Here is a 27,007-nt window from a genome sequence, read left to right on the forward strand (position 1 = left end):
GTGTGTGTATGTGTGTGTGTGTATGTATGTATGTATGTATGGCTTTCCTCTTTGTAGATAGAAGAAAACATTTTCAGCTTTCTTATGTGAAAGTATTGAGAACTACCCAGTTGTAAAGTATCTAAATAGTTTACTTCAATTTGGTTATTTGCACATAGAAAAGAATTTTCTATTAAAGTGGGCACTGGGATTTTAAGTTAGTATGACTTTGAATCTACCCTTCATCCATGTGGGGACACTGACTTTAACAAAAATTAATAGGGTACTATGTACTTTCACTTAACATGCCCCACCCCAATTAAGTTAAGAATCAAATAGTACTGAGTTCCTGTTGTTTTAAAACATAATGTAGTTGTATTTTGCTTTAAGAGTATTCTAAGTATAAAAATATAGGTTTATACATTCAGAGGTGTTATTAAATCATTTATAATATTATGAGAGAATTATTAGTTTTGTAAAAGGCTTCACTGCAAATTTTTTTTCAGTATCAAGTCCCAATACATTTCAAATTGTTGATGTAGCCAAAATTTTCAAGACCATTTCTGAGATGTAAATTGGTTCTAAAATTCTCTTTTGTGAGTCTTACTGTAATGTCCTACTTATTTCCTCCTGAATCGATCATGTGCAACAATTGTATATATTAAGTTTAGGTTAAATTACTTTGGGAAAATTCTCTATGGACTGTTAAATTAAAATTTTATATATGCTTTCATTCATCACTTAGGACAACTCATTTCTATGAAAGAGAGAAGGAGTAAAAAAAATAATAATGCATACAAGATAAAGAAATCTAGTAAAGTAAGAACATAGAAACTTTTGAGATGAAGCTGTTATTCATCTTTGTGTCTCCCATCTTGATGGCTTCTCTGGTCTCATCTTGGTTAATTGGATTTGCTGAGTTGTTAACCTTTTAGGCAGTATAGCTATTAACATTTTTGTATTACTGGTTTTCAAAGTTTTTCCACTCATTTTTCTTCTGGTTCTCTCAGAAAGGTCACACGAGTGAAGTACCATTTTAAAGAAATCAACTGAGAAAACTCTGTGGCTTACCAAGTAATACCCGAGAAGCGTAAAGTCCCAAAACAATGCAGTGTGAGCCCTGAAGCAGAAAGCAAAGACTTTCAGAGGAACATGTCCTCATTGCAAAGCATCCCTCCCTGGAAAACTTGTCCAGGGAGTTCAATGGGGCAGGTCACCAGAGGAGGACCGAGGGGGCAAGTACAGGACAGCCATGTGCATCATTTGGCCCATGTGCTGACCATATGAAACCTTCTTTGGGACTGGAAAATGCCTGACATGGCTAACCTAGAATGTATCACTTTGCTGGTTGCTGGCACTAGCCTTGTTTTTAATGTGCAGCTAATGCTGTTGCACTATTTGAACAGTGCTGCAGCTTACTGACCTGGGAGAGCCCAAAGCAAAACAAAACAAAACACAAAAACTTATCTACTACAATTCTAAATCAAGCTTTAAAACAACAAAACATTTTAATATCTGTAGCTGGAAGGCAATTGTTTGGAGCTGTGTAACTGGCAGGCAGAAGTATAGCAATTGAAGCAGAGATGATTTTGAACACAAACTGAACTCAGCTAAAAGAAACCCAGCAGACTCTCCTGTCTGGCTTCCCAGTAAAGTCAGAGGGGACAGTCCTGGCTAAGTACTATGGATTTGTATGCTGGGATAGATATAAACAGCAAAAAACTCTCAGTCCTGTGGCTATAAAAAGAAATATTTTTTATGATGTATTCGTTGTTTAAGAACAGGCAGTGAGTTTTGTTTAACATTTATTCCTCTGCAGTTCAAAAACCAGAATTCTATCTGCTTGTGTGCTTAAGCTCTTTCAGATGTTTTTATTGTGTAACATTTTCTCCAGATTCTTCTTTCAATGTATGTTTTTTTTTTCTCACAATCTGTTAAAAGATCACTTTGTGTGAATCTTGACACTGTGATATTATTTCATGGTTTTAATTTGAATGTGAGTTGTTGCAGCTGGAAGCATATGATTAATGGCACAGACTTGTTTGTCACAAAAACAGATGATATTTTACATTTAGTCAAGATGCATTGAAAAATTGACTTGCTTATATCACACTGAATGTAAGGCTCATTTAAATTACTTTTTCTGCTTGTGAATTCATCTTAAACAAATAGATGTGGATCTCTGGTGATGTCGTTGGCTATTTCAGGTATTTGAAGGATAGTTTCAAAACTTGCATATTGAATATATGTTGTCTATTACTTAAATAGGAAAAATACTTTTTGGCTGGCAAAATTGTTCTAAATTGGTAAATAAATCAGGGAGTCAGTGTAAAAAGTGACTATAAAAATAAATCATCTTCTAGATTACCTGTGTGCTTTTATGCACTTCCTCAGTGTACCTTCATGATAGAGTGATGCCTGTGGTCTCTCATATCTGCTGGTGTGTTGAAGAATTCAGACATGAACATGGCAATGTCTTACAAATTGTCTGGCAGCACTGTGGGTTATGAATGCATGTTCTGCAGTGGCCCGATCCTTCCCTTTCAAAAGCAATGACAGGAAAGTTGTATGTGCAGTTTCTTTCACAAAGAGCTTCCCAAGTTTTTGAGGCCTATTATGTCATTCTGCCTTCAGTTGTTTCATCTTATGAAATAGCACGAAACCCTACATGTTAAATCAGGTATTACTTAGTCAAACTTGTTACACCAGACAGACATTTACTCTTGTCAGATGCCTGAGGTGTGGCTGTCCAGTCTCAAGCTCTGTTCCTTCACAGTGAGAACCATGCTTCTATGTTTGAAGCATAAAAGCATTTTTGAAGAATTTTATTTATTACAATTAACCACCCCTCCCAAATTTCTGTTTTCCCACTTCTTTGCTAAATGGATCCATTTCTGCTTTTGGGAACACACTCTAAACTTGGCTAGTATATAATCTGCAAGCTCATTTTCCAAGCTAAGATGCTGCATTTCTTCAACTATTTCCCACGGTATATGATCTCCAGGTCTGTCACTATCCTGGTTGCCTTCTTGTGGACAAGATTTAAATGGTGGTGGTCCTTGCAAAACTTGTGTCCAAGAAGCTTGATGATCCAGATGTGGTCTGATCAACGACACTTCATCTCTACTTTCAGGCACCGTATTTCCCGTAAAGTTAGCAGTCCGAGCCATGGCACCCGGCTGGCTCATTGTGGCTATGTTGTCACAACACCCAGCTGGCTTTGGTCAGGTCTCTCCCCTTCTGTTCTTGCACTGTTGATTTTTATTTTTTATTTTCAAGTTCCAGACATTACTTATATCTCTATTAAATTTCATTGTGTAAGCACTGGCTCATTGTTCTAGCTTGTCAAGAACTTTTTTCCTTTTTTTATTCTGTCATCCAATATATTAGCAGTTTCTTTCAGCTTTGTGCCATCTGTAAATCTTGAAATGATACCTTCAGTTTTTACTCAATTAAAATTTATAAACATGTATCAAATTGTCTACTCTGTGCCAGTCCCATGCTCCCTGCTAGGGATAACAAGATGACTAGAATATAATCATTCCTTTGGAGACCTCACAGACTATAGGGAATAATAGACATGTAATTATACAGCTATAATGCAGTCTGATAATTGCTGTAATAGAGTTATGTGTAAAGTGCTGTGAGATCCAAGTTTGGTTGCAAATCATAGGAGACCCGACCCCTTCCATGTTGGCCCAGATCCTTGAATTTTAGGGCATGGCTGTTAAATCAGTTATAATGCTGCTTAACTGCTGACATCTGATTTACTTTCCTCTTTCTTTTTGCCCAAGGATACATCAGGAGACTTGTTAAATATTCGGTAGATGATCTCATACTGTGGTATTCCCAAAATGTACCAACCTGACAGCCTGTCCAAAAGGGACGGACATTTGTTTCAGAAGACATATTCATAGTGACCCAATGTTGGTTCATAATGACTCCATTTTTTAAAATACAGGGTAGTATTTACCTGTGTCCAGCATTCTGGAGATTTCCCATTTTTCATGGCTGCATGCAGTACTTAGTTTTGTGATGGCATTTGAGTTTTTCTGCTACCTGGTATGTAATCTCTGTTTGGATCTGGAGACTTGAATTATCTTAAAGAAGCTGGGTGCCCTCTCTGCTATCTTCAAAACTACCTTTCTCCTAGCTCATTCCAGATTGATTTCCGTTCTCTTTATGCCCTGAATGCTGCTTAACGTTTCAGGGTTCTTTTTTTTCTAAAGTTTTCTTTTTGCTTATCTGCTCTTAATATTTTTAGTTATAAATTCATTTTAGTTTTTAGTCTTCATTCACTTATTATTTATTCCTTCTTTAACTATCTTTCTCCTTGGGATAACTGGCTATGGAGTGGCTTTTCTTTCTCCTCTCCTCCTCTTCCAATGATTGTATTGGACGTCTGTTTTAGCGCAAATGGCTGGTTTTGGTATTATGGTCTCAACGACATCATAGCCATCATTTTTTTTCTTTGATGTTCACAATTAAATTCTGAGCCTTAGGCTCTTCATTGTTTTCTCATCCTTCTTTGTTCTATTAGAGTGTCAGCTGAAGAGGTAGAAACTTATCAGAATTGAGGGTTTTATAGCAATGTTATACCTATGTTTAATGGCATCTAACTCTGATAATGTGTGATAATAGTAATATACCTGTTGCTAAGAATGGACATATCACTTATTTGGTTATGAATAGTGCTTGTGGTAATGACAAATTTTTGCCATACTGATTATCCTTGGGGTTCTCTTGCTGACCTATCATTTCTTCTTATTGACTGATATTTCTCCATCAGTGGTACTCCTAGTTCACTTTGATTGGTGGGTAGTTATGACTCTTGACAGTTTCTCATGATTTTAGGATAAAATAATTTAACTCTGTTTCTTTGATAGGTACTTTCAGATGTTCCCATGATTTATGTTGCCCTGTATATTTTGGTATAAAACTGACATTTATATCTATCCTGCCTTAATAAAATTTTATTTTATTGATTTTCTGAACATCTATTTAGATATTAAAAACAAAATTAAGGATAAAAATTTTAAGGCCCTTTTTAATACATAATAATTTTATAAAAATGTGTGCAGACTTACATTTTATTAGGGATATATTCTGTTATTTTTGTTTTTATATCTTCTGTTGTATATACTATATAGGATATTTATAGGCTGCCTGAAAAGTAAAATTGTAGTATATAATTTTCATTTGTATTTTTTGATAACTGAGATTAAGATGTTTTCTATTACATCTCTTTTGTAATTATCCATACCATGTGTCTATATTAAAATATGGCTTTTTACGTACTAGTTATTGAGGGTGAATTTTCAGATTAAAAAATACCTTGAGATTTTGATTGGTAATGCATTAAACTCACTTAGATATTCACATAGAATTGCAATGTTGATTATATTTAGTCTATCTTAGCCACATTATTCTCCATTTATGCTAGTATTGTGTGCATATGTAGTTTATAAAAATTTGGGGATTTTTTTCCATATTAGTATATATATATATATATATTATTTCATGACTTTTAAGATGTGGTTGTAAAAATGTATTTTAAAACTTTCAAATTTTATTTCCAATTACCTTATGGAATCATAGTATTATTAGTTCTGTGTTTTCCAGTTAATTCTCGTGGGTGTGGAGGTATACATTCATCATCTGCAAGTAATGATCATTTTGTCCGCTTTCCAGTGGTTATTCTTCTTACATCAGTTTCCTGCTTTATTATATTGGCTAGAACTTTAAAAACAATGCTAAGTAATTCTGATGGTAGTGGAGCCACATTAATTTTTATATCCTCTGCACCTAATATAATAAGTACTCTTGGCACATAAGAGTAACTTAGAAAATGTTTGCTGGAGTGAATGGACTTGAATTTAGCTGCCAAAGAGCTTTGATTCTAGTTGGCAAACTGAAATGGTGTGCATCAATAACAATAGTACAAAAATAGAAGTTATATATTACATTAAATACTATAAATAATAAACTATTCTTGCTCTTTAGTGGAAAAATGTTTATGTAAAAATGCAGTAAAAGAATTGGTTGTAGCACAGGTGAAATTTAAGGCAGGACTTGAGAATTGATTACACATGAAGATATCAAGATAGAGAAAGAAGAGATTCCCAGCAGAGGGAAAGTCTGAAGCAGAGGCAGCAGCTGCATTTGGAAAACATGACTGGCTCTAAGGCAAAAATGTGCACAGTTCATTTGGACCACTGCAGAATTTCCCTAAATGATGTGGAGGGACTCAAGGTTAGAAAGGTCAATTGGATCAGGTCAAAGAAGCCTTGAATGGCAGGCTATGTTCTTTGACCAAGGAAAATGATAGTGCTTTTGAGGCTATTTTGATACATAGAAATTGCTTACTGCTAGAAATGGTAACAATAATTAGGAAGATTATGCCCCAGACCCAACTAGACACCCCAGTAACGACAGGGATTTTTGTACAGCTATGACCCTACTGAGGCACAGTCATGTTAGGAAGAAGGTAAGATTTTATTAAGCATATCTCTCTCTCAGATTTCAGTTGCTGTTTTGAGCTTACTGCCAAGGAAACCATCTCCTATCCACCACAAACGCATGCAGACTCTTCCTGCATATGTTTCTAGTTTCCAGTTCAAGTACCAAGAGTCCAATTCATTTACTTTTCCTTCAGAACTATGGCTTAAAATGGAAGAGAAGATGCCAGTGTACCCGTGGTCCATGTTTTTATTTTCCTACCTAGAAGATGATTACAAAAGATAAATTATGGATTTCTCAGGTGTGCATTACACACATTTCATCCTACCTGCTTTTGATTTTATTTTCCTTTTGAAGGATTGTTATATCTCAGTATTAATAAAGCTGAATTCTGTTAGAAAATCATTTAAGATTACCTGTGGTTCCTCCAATAACTGAAAATACCATCCAGTAATTCATTCAGAGAATACTAGTATTTGGCTTTGAAGTAATATTAGTCAATTATTTTACAATTCAAACATGAAAGCGTTATTGTGGGATATAAGTTGCCTTAATTATGTTTCTATAAGTGGACTTTTTTTTTTATTAAATAAGCAATTTAGGGCCCTCCCTGGTGGCACAGCTGGTTAAAGCACAGCACTGGGAAATTGAAGCCACATCAGCATGAGTTCGATTCCCGCCTGCCCCAGAGGTAACCACATGGCGTGGCAGACCTCTCCTGACCCGTCTGCTGCTCCCCTCAGCAGTGTACCTCATCTATCTGCCTGTTCTGCTCCCTACTCTGTCTCTGGTGAAGCCTTTCGCTGCCCCTAAGCCTCTGGCTTGTACCCCAGTTCTGTATGCACAAATAAATATTTTTTAAACTTTATAACAGTTTATTTTTACATCATTTTGTACATTTTTTTCCAAATAAATAAATCTTTTAAAAAAAAATACTTAAAGTACCACAGTACCATCATTTGATGATATTATGTCTTCATGTTCTGTTAAATTATTAAAGAGAGTGTATAAAATACTTTTCCTGGTCTTTTACCCATTAGGCTAATTAAGAGTATAAAAATAGATTTTGGGGCCTTTCTAGTGATGCAGAGGTTTAAGTCTCAGCTTGATCAAGCTATTTAGCCAGCTACAATGACATAGGTTCAATTCCTGGCCAAGGAGCTGACCCACATGGCACAGCAAACCTCTCTTGTCTCGCCTGCTGCTCCCCTCAACAGTGTGTTTCAGTGTTTCAGTATCTCCACTTGTTCTGCTCCCCACTTCTGTGCTGGTGAGTCCTTTTACCCACCCACCCCCCACAACTCTGGCTTACAACCCAGTTCTTATAATAAGTCATAAAAGTAAGTTAAAAATATGTATATTTTGAGGACCCTCCCTGGTGGTACAAAGGATTAAAGCACAGCACTGTGAAGCTACCACAGCCACTGCAGCATGAGTTCGATACCAGGTCAGGGAGGTGACCCACATGGTGCAGCAGACCTCTCCTGCACCGCTCCCCTGCAATGTATTTCAGTCCGTCTACCTGTTCTGCTCCCCACTCTGCCTCTGGTGAATCCTCTCACCTCCCACACCTCTTGCCTGTACCTCAGTTCTATATGTATGAATAAATAAATCTTTAAAAAATATTTTAAGACATCTTAATATTGAGAATGGGTTAAAAACATTACTGCTTGATTTTAAAACTTTGAAATGCTGACATCGTATACTTCTCAGAGTAATACTTCCCTTGGAAAAAGTGTAACTTTTAAAACTAAAATGTTATAGGACCAGTCAGATATGTAGATTAATGATTTATGTTCAACTTCTTTTAGGTATAATTATGACATTTTGTTTTCTTTTGAAAAACAATCCTTACAGAAACACATATCAAAATACTTATAGATGAAAGTAATAGCTGAGATTTATTTCAAAATAATATGATGGAGATACATGAATGAGGCAGATTTGGCCACAGTGATGTTTGTTGAGGTTGAAGAAAGGTATTCACCATATTTTTCTAATGTGCTCGTGTACAATCCAAATCCTTCATATTAATAGATAAAAGTATCAGGAATATGATTGATCATTTATTAGAAGAACATCAGAACTGTAGGGAAATGTCAAAGGGGCTAGTTACATACAGCTTTCCATCTGAGAGCTATGGGGTTTTTATTTCTGTTCTTTGCTTTTTTATTTCATAGTTGTTGATCTCACTTTTTAAATACATTTCTTCATTTTGTCTCTCTTTTCAGCTGTCTCTTCTTGCTACTGTCCATGTTCCTATCTCTGGTGTATTCTCTCCTCTGTCTCTCACATAATGATTTACTGCTTCTCATATACTCTTGGCTCTGAGCAAGGAGCCAAGAAACTAAGTATGATCACTTTTTTTTTTTTTTCTAGGCAGGATTTCTGTGTGGGCCTTGAGGGACTGTATTAGTGTGTTAAGCTCATTTGGGTACATTTCTGTTGGCTGCTTCAAGGCTCCTAGCTTTTTAACTGTGCTCCAGAAAGTTTAGGTATCAAAGGTTTAGATGTATTATACAAATGGTTATATGTCTTGAGACTGCAGGGAGGTTTTTTCTTTTTAATTCAATGATAACGGCACTGAAAATAAATTTAATTTTTGTACTGAGGTAACGTTTCATTAAACTGCATATGATGTTACCATGTAGAGGTATAGGATCACATGTCTGTAGTTGTGTGTTGCCACCAAGGCACCATAGCTCTTCACAGCCTATCAGACTCCCCTTCTTTTTGAACTCCACCCTCCTGCTGTGGAAGCCTCAATTTTATAGTCAGATTTCTGGGGTTTGTTTTGATTTGAATTTCTCTGTATTCCACGTATAAGTGAAACCATCCAGTATTTGTCCTTCTTCTTTGCTTATAATATTCTCGTCCAGACTATCCCATGTTGTCACAAATGACAAAGTTCCTATTGTGTATTTAAAACATCATTTCCTTAATCCCTTTACATTCTTTCTATGACTTAGCTGTTATAAATAGTGCTGTAGTGAACATAGGAGTGGCATATTTTCCTTCAAATTCATGTTTTTACATTTTAATGGTATGTACCTAGGAGTGGGATTATTGCATATATGATAGGTCTATTTTTATGTTTTGAGAAACCCCCATATGGTTTTGCAAAGGGACTGGACCAGTCTAATTTCACCAGTTGTTTAAGGATTCTTTTTTTCCATATCCTCACCAACAATTGTTGGTTCTGGTCTTTTTGACATGGGTCATTCTCACTGGGGTGGTGTCAGATGATATCTCATTGTGGCTTGATTTATAATCCCCCAATTACAGTGATCATTTTTTTAATGTGCCTTTTGACCACCTGCATTTCTTCTTTAGAGATGTTTATGCAACTCTTCTGATAAGAGCTTTTTTGTTGTCTAGTTGAATTAGTTCTAACCCTTATCACATATATAAATGCAAATATTTTCTCCCATTTGTTAGTACATGTTTCCATTTTAATGATAGGTCATTTGAATTTGCAGAAGCCTTTTGGTTTGATGTAGTCCCTTTAGTATATTTTTGCTTTTGTTTCCCTTGATATTGCAGTCAAATCCCCAAGACATCCATGAAGTTAGTGTCATGAAGTATTTTGTTATTTTTTTCTCCTATGTATTTTATGGTTACATTTCCTATATCCAAGTCTTTAATCCCTTTTGAGTTAATTTTTGTGTATTATATGAGATAGCAGTGGTCTAATTCATTCTTTTTGCATGTAGCTGTTCAGTTTTCTGAATGCCTTCTGCTGAAGAGATATCTCTTTCTCTAATGTATACTTTTGGCTCCTATATCATACTGTATCATAGATTGACTATACATATAAATATACATTTATTTCTGGACTCTCAATTATATTCCTTTGGTCTTTATGTCTATTTTTCTCCTAAAACAATACTGTTTTGATTACTATAGCTTTATAAGTATATATATATATATTTAAGATTTATTTTTGAGAAGATGTATTTATTTATTCATGCATACAGAACTGGGGTACAGGCCAGAGGTGCAGGGGTGTTGAAAGGATTCACTAGAGACAGAGTGGGAAGCAGAATAGGCAAATCAATGAAGAATACAGCTGAGGGGAACAATGGATGAGAAAGGAGAGGTCTGCTGTGCCATGGAGATCACAACTGGGACTGGGGATCTAATCAGCACTGGAGCAGATGTGGCTAGCTTGCAGTGCTGTGCACTAACCCATTGTGCCATCAGGGAGGGCCTTGAGATTTATTTATTTGCATACAAGAGCTGGGGTATAGGCTAGAGATATGGGGGTGGAAGTGGTGAGGCTATTCCCCAAGGACAGAGTGGGAAGCATAACAGGCAGATCTACTGAAGTATATTGTTGAGGGGAGCAGTGGGTGGGCCATGTGGGGTAGGATCCAACTCATGCTACAGTGACTAGAGATAGCTTCATAGTGCTGAGACTTAACCCCTTGTGTCACCAGGAATGCCCTATAGGATGTCTGGAGTGTGGTACCTTTGTTCTTCCACTATTTTTAGTTAGAACTATTCAAGATGTTTTGTGGTTCTGAATAAGCATCAATAATGTTCTGTTTCTTTGAAGAATTCCATTGTATCTTTGGTAGGGATTGCATCAAATCTGTGCATTGCTTTAGGTAAAATGACCATTTTTCCAGTCCATGAGCAGGGAACATCTTTCCTTTTCTTTGTGTCTTACTTCTTTTAGTGGTGTGTTATAGATTTATTGTACAGGTCCTTCTACCTCCTAGGTATTTAATTTTTTATGCCTTTATAAATGGGGTTGATTTTTTTATTTCCTGTCCTATTTCATTATTTTTAACCTGCCATTTTTCTGAACTATGTACTATTTGTTATTGGTTTTTAGTGGTGTCTTTGGGGTTTTCCATATATATTATCATGTCATGAACTTTTCAATTTTTTTCTATTATTACTTTTAAGAATCCGAAAAATAGACATCTCTTTATGGGACATATGTTTGTTTCTACCAAATAGGTTGAACCTCAATGACATAGTGTCATAAAGTTTCATATACTCAATGACATTTTAGACTGTGAGTTCATGAGTCATTCAGGACATCTGTTGACTTGTATTCCTGCTGCCCATCTCACTGTATCTGTTATATATAAACCATTCAATATTTATTAGTTGACTGAGAGGGTAAACATTGATTCACATGAATTGAGTGAAGATTATATGACTGTTTCCACGCTGACTCCTTGAATTACCAAAATATAGTTACAGAGATCTGTTAACCCTAAGCAGTCATAAAGACTGGGCATGTTTCTGTTATATGAGGAAAATATGGGAGTCAAAGAAGGGAACCAAAAAAAACAGACAAAATTAACAGACAACTATAAATCAGAGACATTGAGCAGGGGAGCGTCAGGGAAAGGATTAAAACGGGCAGGAAGAGCACAAGAAACTATGGTGATAGCTCATTGGTGACTTGGTGGTTGGAATTTTATGGGGACTACACCTGAGAGGAGAAAGGAAACTGCAAAAATGAATAATGTTATAAAATATATAGAGACAAATAAACAGAAACTAAATAAATAAATAAATAAATAGCTGGGCATGTGATAACACATGTATTGTTACTAGTATCCTAATATTGCAAGGACATACAGTGTAGCATCATAAAGTGGGGAGAAAACAATTTAATAAAAATAAAATTAGGGAAGACTTTGTAAGGTAATGATGTTTTAAGAGTTAAAAAGTCTAGGTCATCGATGAGTGGAACAGATGAAAAGTGCAAGGTGTAGTTTCAAGGTGTTCAAGTGCTTGGCAGTTAAACTGAGCTACATTTGGGTGGTGAGTGATTGAATATTATGAGTTAAGGGCTAAGAGGTTAAGAATGACTCTTGAGATTTATTGGTTATGTGGCTGTTATTCTCTAGATAGGGAATCCAGAAGACTGGTTTAGAAAAGAACGCATGGCAAGAATGAGTTCATCTGGGGAGAAGTTGAGTTTAAAATACCTGGGAAATTCCTTAAATGGACTCTATGGTAGATCATAAGAAAGAAGAGTGTTGGGGCTTAGGCACAGTCAAATAAAAGCATTGAATTGACATTTTTCAAGATGCTAGAGGTAGCTAAAATAATGTTAGTAAAGACATTCCTCAAGAGAATCCATAAAGTGAGAAGAAAGAGTTCTCAGGCTGTCAGCAGAGGTACTCTTAATTGAAGATGTATATACCCTAAGGGCAGAGACACCTGTCTTTTCACTTTTTTAGCTGTAGTATATAGCACAGCACATGGCACTCAAACCCTTCACACAATTTTTTTCATACTCTTGCCTTATAAAGAAGCATTTCAAGATGCAGTAATGTTGTTTACTAGAGCAATACTGAGTTGCCATTAAGGCCTAGGGTAAATTAGTTTGTTTGTTTGTTTGTTTGTTTGTTTTGTCCTGCAATTCATTAATCCACATTTTGAAAGTTTTACCACTCTGAAAATTAATTTTAATTTAAGATTAGTTGTTTGATGCTATGTAACAGTGTATAAACAAGAGACTTAAAACAACAGACATATTTTTCCTCAATAAATTAAGCATAAAATTATGAGGAGGAGTGGAACTCCTAGATACATACTTGAAAGAGCTGAAACTGATGTTTAAACAAAAATATATACTAATATTCTAGCAGCTTTATTTACAGTAGTTGAAAGGTGGTAACAGCCAAGATGTCCATCAGTAGAAGAATGGATAAAAAAAAAATTGTGGAATACAATGGGATATTTTTCAATCCTTTTTAAGGATCCCCTCCAAACTCATATTTTGTTGGCAAATTTCAGTTCCCTGGGGGAGGTTAGACTGAGATTCCCCCATTCTGGCCAGCTATTGGCTAGATGATAGCCTCAATTCCTTGCCACATGTATCTTTCCAACATGCCAGTTTGCTTTGTAAGAATATGCAGAGATGGCAACAGAGCAAATCAATTAGCAGGGAAGAAGTTAATACCTAATCATGAAGTGATACCTCATCACCTTTGCCACATTCTGTTGACTAGAGATAAGGTTTTCAGCCAGACTACTCTGAAGGGTGAATCATGAAAGACATCAGTGCTAACAGAATTGGGGGTCATTCGGGCCATTTCAGTATCTACCTGTCACAAATATTACTGTATCTGGCTGTTCACATTGAAATAAACAGATACTCTTCTTGATACAACTTTTTCCTCATGTAAATCCAAAAATCATGTGTTGATTACCTATGACTCCATTATGACTAGTATAAAGAAAAAGAAGCTATGATACCTGACTTTATGGAAATACAAAATATGGGTCATTTTGAAATGCAGCCTACTTTTGTCCAATGCATCTTATTTTTAGACTGGTTATTTATAAGGATTTATGGCCTTAGGCTGATTTATATACTACTAGACTCTGTGTGAGAGAGAGGAAGAGAGAGAGAGAGAGATTGAATATGTGTTTGTGTTGAATGAGATGATCTAAGTTTTTGAGATTTATGGCAAGGCCGTAATTTTCAAAATTAAGCATGAGAGAAATCTTAAAGACCAAAAACCCAAGAATTGTTGGAATAGATTGTGTATTTTCCCTCTAATTTTTATTTTTTTCTGTGATTTATCTTAGTATGTAAAGAAATATTTAAAATACCAACAAATCTATAATAAACATGTTGACCAACAAGTCTGAGATAAATGTGTTGAATATAAGTTTGTTAAGGACACTGATCTTATTATCAGATTGGCATACTTATATACACATCTACCCTATAATTTTCACTTATCTAGAATAAGAATTGCATGAAAGGAGTGATGTGTCCTATTAGTCAGCCAACAGAGTGAGTCCTAACCTAGTATCAGAGCTTTAAGAAAATTCACATTGTGGAACCTGACTGGATGCCTGGTAGATATTTCTTCTCATTCCATGTGTTCTCAAACAAATATATTCTTTAGCTATCTCAGTCTAAACAAACCTTAGGTAGTAGACCTACCATCATTTGAATTACACCACCCCTCCTCTTTTTAGTGTGGGAAGCTGTAGTTGGAATTGGGAAGTGCTTGACCTCAGGCAACATTTCAAACTCATTTGTCTTCCCTTTGTCTAGTGCATTGACTCCTAATCTTTCTATGCGGTGACACTGTATTTTGTGTAACTTCACTCCCAAGTACTGTATGACACAGACACTCTTATATTTGAAAGTTAATTAAAATTAATTTCATTTGGAGAGCTCTACTTGCCTCTTGAGATAATTGGAGACATCCCATAGCATCAAAGGCAGAAGGTTGGCAATTACTGATTTAGTGATACAGCTGCATGTGAAGAAATATGTTTAATGGCATAGGTGATGTCCTGGGCTAATCTCGTTTTAATATACAGTAATTGTGTAAAAAAAGGAAGTCTGATTACTTTATGATATCATTTTAATGATTCATTCATCCTGCTTTGGTTATAGAAATACTTCATCTGAAACTGTCTGAAGTGGATGGTCATCTCACTAGAAACCCCCTGCATACTGATAGCTTTACAGCACAGAAGGAAAGATTTCTTTGAAGAAGAGACAGGAAAGAATTGCCCTGTTTTAGAAATTAACTCAGAGTATAGAAGAGTATATCAGATAAGACTTATGAAAGGAAGGAAGTGTTCAGAGTAGGGCATAGGTTATTTTAGAATGTATAAAAAGATGAAGTTGCTTATATTTAAATTCAGCAAATAATTCATACAATTTATTCTTTCATTCACTTACAAAAGAACTTAAAAAATATCGAGTGACTGCTTAGTGCCATAGTCTGCATAGACACCTAGAGACAGTAGTGGACATGCTAAGTGAGGAGTATCTTCAGGAATTTTAGTGCAGAGTGCCCTGGAGAAAGTAGCTGCTGACACTGATATGCTTACAAAAAAGCTAGGAGAAGTCCATGGGAAGGTTGATTATAAACATTTTGTAAGAATTCCTGCTAAAAAGAACCCACTTTGTGCATAGATGTATTTGCTTTCTTACCCGATTTATGATGCAACTGCACCTGATATAAAAGTACTTGACAGAAGAAAAGAAAAAATGAGCACTGGCCTGCAAATGGCAGCCCCTGCCTTAATCCATATTCCTAGCCCTCTCACTAGTGCAGTCATGTGAGTCACAGGGAAATGGCACTCGTATTTGATCATGCCTATATTTGTAACCAAAAGGGAGGGAAACGTACAGGTAATATTTGCTGTGTGTGTATCTGTGTATGCCATGCCAGCCTGTAAGTACATGTGTGCACACACACACACACAGAAGCATGAGGTCAGCTTGTACGAGTAGTAAATTCGGATTTTTATATCATACAAAATATATTGATTAATCCTACTGTTTCTTTTTAAAATCTTTGTAAGATTTTTATTTTATTTTATTTATGCATACAAGAGCTGGTGTGTATCCCAGAGGTGTGGGGGCTGAGAGGACTCACCAGAGACAGAGTGGGGAACAGGACAGGCAGGCTGACTGAAACACACTGCTGCGGGGAGCAGCGGGCAAGACAGGAGAGGTCTGCTGTGCCATGTTGGTTAGCTTCATGGCCAGGGGTCAAACTCTGCTGCAGTGGCTGCCTATAGTTGACAGTGCTAAGACTTTACCCCTTGCACCACTAGGGATGCCCTATTTCTTTTAAAATCTAACTGAAGACAGACTGTTTTCATCTGAAAGAAGCAATGTCTATTTCGGTGTTGGGAAGAAGAAATCTGGGTAGCCATAGGGGAGGAAGAAATTGGGGAATATACAGCTCTAGAGAGTACAGTAGATGGAACATAGGAAAGAAAGTTGTTTGACAAAAAAGGAAGGAGCCACCCCAAATAAAACTTGCTTCTTTAGAATAGCATTGGCTCTAATAGAAGTTATAGAGGAACCTATTTTCCCATGCCTCTTCTTTTCAGCACTGGTAGAGTTTTATTTCTAGACTTTAGAACTCAGGTTAGTTCAGTGTTTCAGTCCATTTAGATTACAGCACTTAGTGAACATGTAGCTGTTCCAAGCACTGTGCTAAATGAATCATTTAATCCTCACAATCCTTCAGGTGTTATTATTTTCTCCTTATTAAAAGGAAAGCTGAAGCTTAGAACAGTTAAGGTGATCTTCTACTCAGTTGACATATGGTAGAATAGCTACTTTTGAACTCAAAGAATCTGACTTCAGTTCCCACATGATTACCATATCATTATATTCTTTACCAGGGCTGACCCATCTATTGACTGAACTCAACTCATGTGCAATGCCTTATTTTCAAGGAAAAATGTGTGCCACATGCTAAAAAAAATTGAGAGCTCCTCTTCCCTATGACCCAGCAATCCCATTCCTAGGTATCTACCCCAAAGACACAAAAACACTGATTTAAAAAGATAACTGCATCCCCATGTTTATTGCTGCTTTGTTTACAATTGGAAAAACATGGAAGCAGCCCAAATGCCCAAAAGTAGATGATTGGATAAAAAAGATGTGGTACATATATACAATGGAATATTACTCAGCAACCAAAAAAAAGAAACACATGTCTTTTGCAGCAACTTGGATGGAGCTGGAAAAAATCATGCTTAGTGAGATAAGCCAGAAAGAAAAAGAAAAATACCAGATGGTTTCACTCATAGCAGGAGTATAATGGACCAGGCGAGAAAATAATAAGAATAATGAACAGCCATATACCAGAGACATTTTGTGGGGGTGGAGTGGGGAATGGGGCCAAAAATGGGGGTGGGGTGGGGAGGGAAGTGCACGGGATTATGGTGATGGCACATGGGTGACTTCGTGATGGGAAACCCGCGGGGATTACAATTGAGATGAAAAAATATATATATATATACACACAAAATGATGTAAAAATAAACAAAATGATGTAAAAAAAATAAATAAATTGAGAGCTCCTAAGAATTTCAGAACATAACTGATCCTTAAACTGGCAGGGACCAGTATTTACTTTTGAACATGTAAAGTTCATTAACTTGTTCAATTATATATTTTAAGTTATAATGTATATTAGCTTATGTACATTATTAAATTAGACTTTTGTGTCCTTTCCCTGAACTCTAAACTGTTACCATACGCTATTTTGTACTAAAATCTAGATATGGATTCTGGCTGTACTTTCACAGAAGGGTGACAACAAATAGAACAAAGGGAGAGTAACTTTATCAGGGGAAACTTAAATCTCCCTTTTGGATTTGTGATGTCTTCCCATCAAGAATGACATAGTAGGTATTAAAGGAAAAGAGAGTAAATTTGGTGGAACCAAATAAGTATTGTAGACCCAGAAAAATTCTCTTAAGCTTTAACTGTAGGAGTAGATTGCATGGTAATAACTTGTTTTGTGGTCAGACTAGGAAGAGAAGAGAAATTGCAGTTGGAGTAAGAGATAAAATTGTGTTTTTGAGTCATAGCTTATAATCAGCGACTCTCATTCTTTATTGCTCTATAGGATGAAACACTTGATATTTTAAAACCTTTTGTCACAAATTTGTCTTCATCTAGAACCCCATGTTACCTGTGTCACTTTTGTAATATGGTAGAAGTTTATAATAAAAAGAAATACCGGTGGGAAGAAATTGCAAGCTATAACTTACACAGTATTTAACAATCTTAATTCACTCTAATTATGTACAAATATCTTCCATCCCAGTCAGAAAATTCTCAATTTTGTTTTCCCCAATTTGTTGCTTTGGTCACTGGCAATCTCAGTTGTATTTCACTTAACTTTTCTTGCCTGGCCATCATGTTTTTCCAGAAGGTTACAAAAGTGCTATACTAGTAGTATCCCACTTGCTTGGGAATTGGCTGCTTAGTAAACCTTTGGTCCATGAAATACTTGAAATTCAAATTTCAAACATTTTGACCATGAAATTGTGGTCACCTTGGGATTTGTGGGTCTTCTAAAGAGTCAGTCTTCTGCTTTTCCAAAACTCTTGCCATAGCTTTTTCTTTGTAGGCTTTTGATTTCTCATGGTTGTCGTTTCTGTTGGGCATCAGAACAGACCACTGGCTTACAAATAGTTTCAACAAGATTACAAAGAGCATAAAGCAGTACTGTTAGTTGCATTTTTAATGCAGTGCTTAGTATATGCTGCCTCATGGATGCAGGTCTCCAAACAGTAAATCAAAACTCCAAAAAAGTCTGTGCCATGAGTAGAGAGTGAAGTTTTATTGTGTTTGTGGTCTTCAGGATTTTTTCATATCAGATATTGGTTAGGTGAGAGATTCCTTGCAGAATTGAAATATGTGCCAGAAATAAAAAAATTACAGCAACTCACTATAAGCCAATAAATTACTACCATCAACCAAAAGATAGATCATTTCTGTGTCATGGATTGACTTGTTAGGTAAATCTACAGTTTGCATTTGAGAAATCTGAATTATTATTTTATAAAATGAATTTATTGAAAAAATGTTGAATGAGTTTCCACTATGTGTAAGACTATGTGTCTTATAAGCATTCATACTATAGACATATAAGTGTACGAAACTCCCATGTGGCTCTTTTAGTCTAACCAGAAAGATAAAATATGCATTCAGGTAACTGTATTACAGAGTGGAAAGTATTCTGAGCAGCACCAAGAGAAAAAGACCTAACGTTTCTGAGAAATTATTTCCAGCTGCAAGATCATGGAAGACTTGGTAGAAGTGGCATTTGATCTGGTGTTTGAAGGGCATGTTGTGGTTTGAATTTGCAAGAGCTGAGGGGAGAGCTGACATGGCAGAACTCTAGGCAGAGGGGATAACAAAACTAAATACATGAAGGTGAAAAGTCTGGATCTAGCCCAAAAAAGTAGAAGTTGCATTTGTGAAGTGTACAAGGCGAGTAATGAAAATATGATGGAAGAATGGACAGTTGGGGCCAGATTATGAAGAACTGCAACTGTTAAATCAAGCAGTTCTGAAATTTCAAATGAAAGGCATTTAATATTTTTTGAGCAGAATCAGGCTATAACTTGAGCTAGTTTTCTAGGCAAATAACAATAATGTAATTGGATCACTGCCAGGACAGAAGTGAAGAGACCAGTTAGAAGGCCATTCTGGTTCAGTTATAGGGTGTGAATCAAGGTGAATATAGAGGATCAGATATCGGATTGTAGGCATAGTCTTCAAGTGTAGGACTTGACATTGAAGGTGATGATTTAAACTTGTGTTTTGTGTAATACAGATGTATGGAATACGTGGGGAAGGAGGGTAAGGTGAGAAGAGGGTAACTGCTGTTACTCTTGTATAGCGTTTAGAACTCTGGTGATAAATAGGCTGAGGACTCTGCTTCTTCTTGGAGGTGTTATTTGAATTCAGATTCCTGAACTGCAAAAAGTGTAGTATTAAGCTACACTGCAAAAAACATGGGCTGCAAAATGTGTAATAATCTTTCTAGACTATTTGAATTCCGACATAATGAGACCAAGGAGATTAGTCTGATTTCTCTGCGGACCTCTTGATTTTGAAATTGCACTTACAACTCCACTTGTCTTATCATTAGACATGAGACAGGTGGAGAGTAATGATAGCTAAGTGTGAAATTTTTATCTTGCTGAAAAGTGACTACATATTTATGCCTGAGTTTTAGCACTGGTCTCTTTTGCATATTGAAGGTAACTATATGTACTATTCTGAAACCTCTATGGGATCTCAGACTTTTTATTGAGACCCTCCCAATGGGCTTTTTTTTTACACACATATGTAGCTTGTGTGTATGTGTGTGTGTGTGTGTGTGTGTGTGTGTATAGTTTATATATAGACATAGATACAGATTAGCATAGGTGTGGGGAGGGTGGAAAAGCCCATCTTCATTTAGATATGAACTTCAAAAAGGGAGACCTATTTTAGTCCCTTTTGCAGGCATCTGCTGGTGGTCATCTTTAATACTAAGCTGAAGTTCTTTAACAAATAGTTTTCTTAAAGGTGACTTGCAATGTGAAATCCAAAACCACATCAAGGAACTTTTCATTCTCAGTCATAAAACATTCTGTGATCAGTATTAGTCTTTGAATGTGTTTTTTGTCTAGGCATGGTTTTGTACCACATTACACTGGCTATTTGGAGAATATAGATCCACTATATGTATATCTTCATTGGGAACCTCCCACTGGGCCTTTTTGTATATGTAGCTTATACACACACACACACACACACACACACACACACACACACACACGCCATATTGAGGAATTATTAAGCTTCCAATGGTAGAAACAGGTTTTTCAAAATTATAGTTTTTACTTGAAAACAGTTTGTTGTCAACAACCAATGCTACTGTTTATTTTCCTTTTATATTCACTTTTTACAATATTTCTATCAAATATCGGATCTTGAGCTATCATAGTTTATCATTTTGAATGTCAAATAAAAATGGAGTCCCATGAAAAATAGAAGCTCTAGTTTAGCTCATAGTTCAATAGCACAAGTTTTGAGGATTCAAAACACTCACACATTTGGTATCTAGCTAGAATGATTTTTGCCTGCTCCTCACTTAGATCTGAAAAAAGACTCATTTCAAAGCTAATATAATAAAATTTAGGATATTGGTGTACCAGCGTCATTGAGAGAGTAGTTTGAGAGTAGTTTGATTTTCTCCTTGCAAACTACACAATGGTTACAGATACAGCCGCTATTAGAGCCTCCCTTTGTGCTCAGCTACCAGGAAATTTATTTCACTTTGTGTTTTACCAGGAAGGGTAAATGGAAGTGATCAGGTTTTTCCACCCTCTTGCCATTAGCATCTGTGATCACACCTGTGGCGGCACCTGGCATAGCGGGTGCGCTGCGCATGCGCATGCGTGAGTAGACGCCCCTGCGCCCAGAGCCTGAGTAGATAAGCACAGCTGCAGAGGTGGAAATAGCCTGTGAAGGTGTGGACAAGAGTAGTGGCAGAGAGTAGGCCAGAGAACCCAGAAAGAGTAAAGATTAACGTGAGGCTGAGAGGCCTGCAAGCTCCCCACCCGGCCTCCTGCCTGCCCTGCCCCTGGTTGCCTCTCTACAAATGGTGTGGAAAGATCATCAAAAATCTGAAAAAGCCACTAAGGGCTCCAGGACTCTTTACTCGTCTGCCCGGATCCATGGAGAACCTAATCTGCTCAGTGCCTTGCTGGCGCTCCACACCATCAGCAAAAATGTCAGCACAATGAAAAGAGCAAACATTGCCTTGGTAAGGATTATGCAAATAATGTTGATCTCCTTGGTCTACCGAAAGAGTGTCTTAGAACACCCTTCTAGAACTTAATAATAGCTGACTGACTTTCTTCTACCTCAGAATTACATATTGCATAAACCAAGTTTTGGATTTTAATTCTACATAATAACATAATGTTTTTGTGCTGTCTGCTCCTCAGTAAACAGCCAGATAACCTAGACTAACAGTAACCTGCTGTTCTTGGGGGTGACTGAAGGAGGCCCCGCTGATGTTCCACCTGTAATCATTTCCAGGGGCACCAGACTGACACTCCCCAGCCCACACCTCGGATTCTTTGCCTGGGAGTGTTCACTCAGTGCTGGAGCCTGCTTGACTTGAGTGCCTTGCGCAAGGGGAAAGTGCTGGGAAATGAATGTCTGCCCCCCACCCCCCTCAACAGCCCAACCACTAATGGGAGGTAGGTGCAGGCCCCCAGTACCTGTGCCCAGGATGCTAGCAGGATTAATCTGAGGTTGCTGCAGTGGTGGCTGGCTTCTAACTCCTTCGTGGGAGGGTTGCGTCTGTCTCGCTTTCCCACTCTGCCACCAGTATGTCCTTCATTCGCCTTTCAAACTGTTGGAAGAATCCAAAATAAGGCAGAAACTGTTTACATAGTAACTTCACTGATTAGGGTATAACCTTTGTGAGAAGGAAGCACTTTTTCTTCCTCCCCCACAGCATTTTCTCATGGTACATTTCTAAAAAATACAGAGACACCTTAGTGAATCATTTTCAAGCCATGCGCTTAGCCATTTGTCCAGGGTGTGTGTGTGTGTAGAGGGTGGGTATTTGTTTATTCATTTTTAAGTTTATGATTCTCAAGGGTTTCTTACAACTTTTCATTCAGTGGTATAGAGTGTGGGAAGTGAGGGCATTCGGCATCAGACTCTAAACGGTTTGTCTACTGTGAAGACTACCCCTTGTTTCTTAGTGGAGGTAGACAACATGTAACACTTAAGGGACATAACACACACTTTTTTTTTTCTTTGTCATTAAATTAAGAGCAGATCTAGCTGGCTGTCAGATGTGATGTCCCCTGACTGTTAGTTACCCCTTTTGGATTTGGTCTGTGGGATATGGGTACCACACAGGTATTCCCAATTTAGCCAATTAGACTCAGGTCTCAAAGCACCTGGCAGCTGGGTTGCTGCTATGTCCATTTATTTTAAACTGTTAACTAAACTAAGGACCATTCAGCTGGGCTAAACAACTGTGTACCACCCTTCACCCTGTTGCTGGTCTTCTGGCCACAAGTGGGTGAGGGCTGTTCCTGCCGGAGATGTATATAGGAGGCAGCACTGGAATTTAAGCTTAGGCTTGGTAATGAGTTAGAAATGTTAAGATTGAGCAGATGACTATGCATTGTACATTATAGTAGAGTACAGTACAGTATAATAGAGCAAAGAAAAGGAGCTCTTTATGAAGATAGAATAATAGTGTATTATCCACAAGTTATATACAGGCTTTTGTTTAAAGCTGTGGTATTTCTCTCAATTTTATTTGGCGTTGTCATTTTGTTCCAGTGTTTTCAGGTGCTTCATGTGTGCAAGAAGGTGGCAGGTGAAAATAGGATTTTTGCTTGAAAAAGATGACCTCAAGCAGGGGATTTCCAGTTTGCCCCATATGTTCCAATGGACAAGTTCCATTAAGACATGCAACCAGTGTTCTCTTTATATTTGTCCTCCTGGATATGCTTTAATCGTTTGACGATATTCCCTCTGATAGATTTTCAGGCCTCATTGTAAATAGTATTGTGAACAGGTAGATTGATAAAGCACACTACTGAGGGGAACAGTGGGTGAGACAGGAGAGATCTGCCACACCATTTGAATCACCTGTGGGGCCAGGGGTCAAACTCACACTGAAGCAGGCATAGCTCTCCCTGCAGTGCTGCGCTCCATCCTGCTGCACCACCAGGGAGGGCCACTTTCTAAATTTTCTTATAAGTCCATCTCGGTAACTTGTACAGGATTAGAGCAATATACTATTCAGTGAATTAACTGGTTGTGTTCCTACTCTGATGATGAACATATGTATTGGTACTTAGGTACCTTTTATTCTACCTGTTGCCCTTTCCCCCTTTTGTCTCAGGTGGTAATAGAGCTCTTTGTCAAGCTTTGTCACCTTTCTGATGAATGATCTTTCTATTTTAGCACATTAGACCTAAATATATATTTTAGGTGTGTAACCTTGGGTACATTATAATCGTTTATGTTTTGGTTTTCTCATTTATAAAATGAGAGTGATAACACTACTTTGCCTCATAAGCTTAGCATGGATATATGTGTTAATACACGTAAAACACTTAGCACAATCAAAAGTATTTCAAAGCTATAATTAGGGAGTTCCAACTTTGGTTGGCTGTGAATACAGAAGTTCAGCACAATCATGAAAGCATTTTATGAACACTAATTAACTCTATAGAATTTACAGTGAAGTATGTCACATATATTCTTACATGAAAATTGTGTACCAGGCATCCTTTATGTCAGTAATATTTATAAATGTCTCCTATACAGATACCAATGCACACAATACTTCACTTGTTTTAAACATTGGCCACTTGGGTAACAATGCCTCCCTCTACTTTTGCTCCTGAGGCCTAGGATATTTTCTGGTATGTGGTTTATATCTGGATGTAGTTTGTAAGAGATGCTGTTGGTATCCTACTTGGATCATCTTCATTGGATTTGCACCATTGCCCAACTGCCATATGGGTACTGGCTGCTAATGACTCGCACCTGTACACTTCTCCGGAGGCCTGCCTTTGGCTGACAGTAATTACTTCAACCAAACATGTTAGGGAGACTATGAGATCACACCCAAGCCCCCTCTGTTTCTTCAGGGTGACTCAGAGCCAATGACTGTACAAGGTATAATAGCCTGGCTCCCTTGCCTTTGAACTGGATAATGTCTGTGGTTCAGTCCACACTGTAGAACTCACTGGATCAAGTTGAAGCTAGATTTCGGAAACTGTATTTTTTTCTAGCTCCTTCCCCCAAGTGTACTCCTTGACCTCCTGGTTTCTCCCAAGCACTCTGTATGAATTATACAAGAAATATGTCCTGGGTTTTGTGTCCATAGAACCCGACCTACAGTGTGGCTAATCCTAGCGTCTCTGTTTCTTTCTTAATTCCAGTCAATTTAAACAATTCTCTTTATTAAATAATGTCTGGCTTAAATTTCCTTTCTCTTTTTGTTTGTTTTCTTGGTTGGAGACCCTGCCCAGTATCTGTTAACCCTGCTAATTGCGCTTGTGCCATACCTTTGAATGTTTGATTATGCCACATCAAATGCCCTTGATCTCCTTATATATATGGCTTTTTCAGCATAGTTTTAGGATGAATACCTCAAATTTTGGAATTTAAGAATTGGTTTTAAAGTATGTGTCAGTTACACCTCCCTCCTAGGATTGTTATAAGAATAATAAGTTTTTTTTTTAAAGCACTCACCACTGAGCATAGAATGTCGGCAGTGGTCAAAATGGTAGCTCTTTGGTTACTCAAAGAGACTTGCCTTTCTGAATGAGGTGCTCATTTTTGTCTCTCAGAACACCTAATTGTACCCCATCATGGTGCTTTATGATGTTGTATTATACCCGACTGTTTCTCTCAGAAAAACACAAGTTTTTTAGTGTCATCCATTGATGTGTTGTCTTTCTATGGGAAGAGAAGACCTGATTTATATAACTCTTGCTGACTTCCATGGGAAATACTCTTTGTCAGTTTCAAGCTACCTACAAAAGGTCACTGAATATAGAATTTGAAAGTGACAACACACAGTTGACTCTTGCCAGTCAGCATACCCTGACTTACTCTTTGTATTCTAAGCACTTAGCATAATGTAGCTAAGATGGGAGCTAGATGTTCACTAGATGGCAAAAATGTAGTGACTAACTGGCAGAGACTTGAGCATGTGCACTGAAATGATGGAATAATCCAGTATCTAATTTTTGTTACATAATCAAAGTCCATTCACTTCATGCACACACATGCTTCCACGTATGACCACATAGAAACGCAATACATAGAAAAGCAGCTATAATGATGTGTGTGGGGGGTAATGCTCATGCCTTGCCTCGGCAGGGAGTCTCTTACTCAGATGCAAGTCTCAAATTTGTGATTTATATTTCCTCCTCTCATTTTTCACCTCCCTTCTTTGAGCTTTACATTGCACCAGATTCTGGAAATACAAAAAGGAGTAAGTAGTACCCAGATGAAAATCATGTCTTTTTTCTGAACTTTCTGTCATCTGGAGACCAAGTGCTCATTGCCAAATGTGTTCATACAAATATGTCCAAGGCCAAAATTTCACTTCCTCACAAATTTTAGCACTTAAAGATATTGGGTTAATAATTTCAGTTTCCTGGATGAAAATATTTAAGACTGTCCTGATCAGCAAACAGTTCTTTTAGAAAATGTTGTCAGTGCCCTGCCTGGTGCTGCAAGGGGTTAACTCGCAGTTCAGTGAACCTATCCGCATCTACTACAGCATGAGTTCGATCCCTGGCCAGGGAGGTGACCCACATGGTGCAGCAGACCTCTCCTGTCTCACCTTCTGCTCCCCTCAGCAGCGTATTTCATTCTGCCTGTTCTGTTCACCACTCTGTCTCTGGTGAAATCTCTTACCTCCTTGCACCTCTGGCCTATACCCCAGTTTTTATATGCATAAATTAAAAAATCTTAAAAGAAATAGAAAATGTTAAATCATGTTAATGGTGTGAACAGAACCCTCAGTGAGCAATCAACTTATGTCATGCTCTGTGTTAGGTTCAAACTCACTTTTTAGAGGGTATAGTTTATTTAGAATTAGTAAGCAAAATTAGAAAAAATTCTAAGTCTAAGAAGTATTAATTCCGTTCTTATGGGATGAGAGACTAGAAGAATGACTGTTAAGCTTACATGTTCCCCTTCAAGGCCACTTCCATTTATTGACTCCGAATGCTTTATTTGTTCACCCCAACTGTGACCCCTGCACTTAAATTTTAAAAGTTACATTTATTTGCAATAAGAATTATTATTGGAAATATTTTTCAGTTGTAATGCTATTTTCAGAACAAGTTATTCAAAATTTGTTTTTGTTTCCACAGGGGCTGATAATATCCGGAAATACTGGAGTCGATACTACCAGGGATCTCAAGGGGTAATATTTGTATTAGACAGTGCTTCTTCAGAAGATGAATTAGAAACTTCTAGAAATGAACTGCACTCAGCTCTTCAGCACCCACAATTATGCACTTTACCCTTTTTGATATTGGCCAATCATCAAGACAAGCCAGCTGCTAGATCAGTACAAGAGGTAAGTCTCATTTATGACAATCCTTTATTTTGTTGCTACACTTTTCCTACCACCTTGAAATTAGGAAAAAAAAAAATCTAATATTAGAAATATGCTGTCTGTGCTGTTTTCACCATGAAATCTCCAATTTCTTAGAAAGCAAAAAACCTCTTTCAGTCTGATAG

At 37.1% G+C, this 27,007-nt stretch overlaps 1 protein-coding gene across 1 annotated transcript in view; it reads left to right on the plus strand.

The window, feature by feature from the left end:
- The window catches only part of ARL15 (ADP-ribosylation factor-like 15), a 360,786-nt gene that overhangs the window by 152,385 nt on the left and 181,394 nt on the right, over positions 1-27,007 (plus strand). Inside the window, exon 4 of the mRNA XM_004678326.1 lies at positions 26,635-26,843. Coding sequence (XP_004678383.1) covers positions 26,635-26,843 — 209 coding nt within the window. The remainder of the gene's footprint in view (positions 1-26,634; positions 26,844-27,007) is intronic.

Source organism: Condylura cristata, unplaced genomic scaffold (genome assembly GCF_000260355.1).
Source record: "Condylura cristata isolate star-nosed mole 26May11 unplaced genomic scaffold, ConCri1.0 scaffold00007, whole genome shotgun sequence".
NCBI classification, from domain to species: Eukaryota; Metazoa; Chordata; class Mammalia; order Eulipotyphla; family Talpidae; genus Condylura; species Condylura cristata.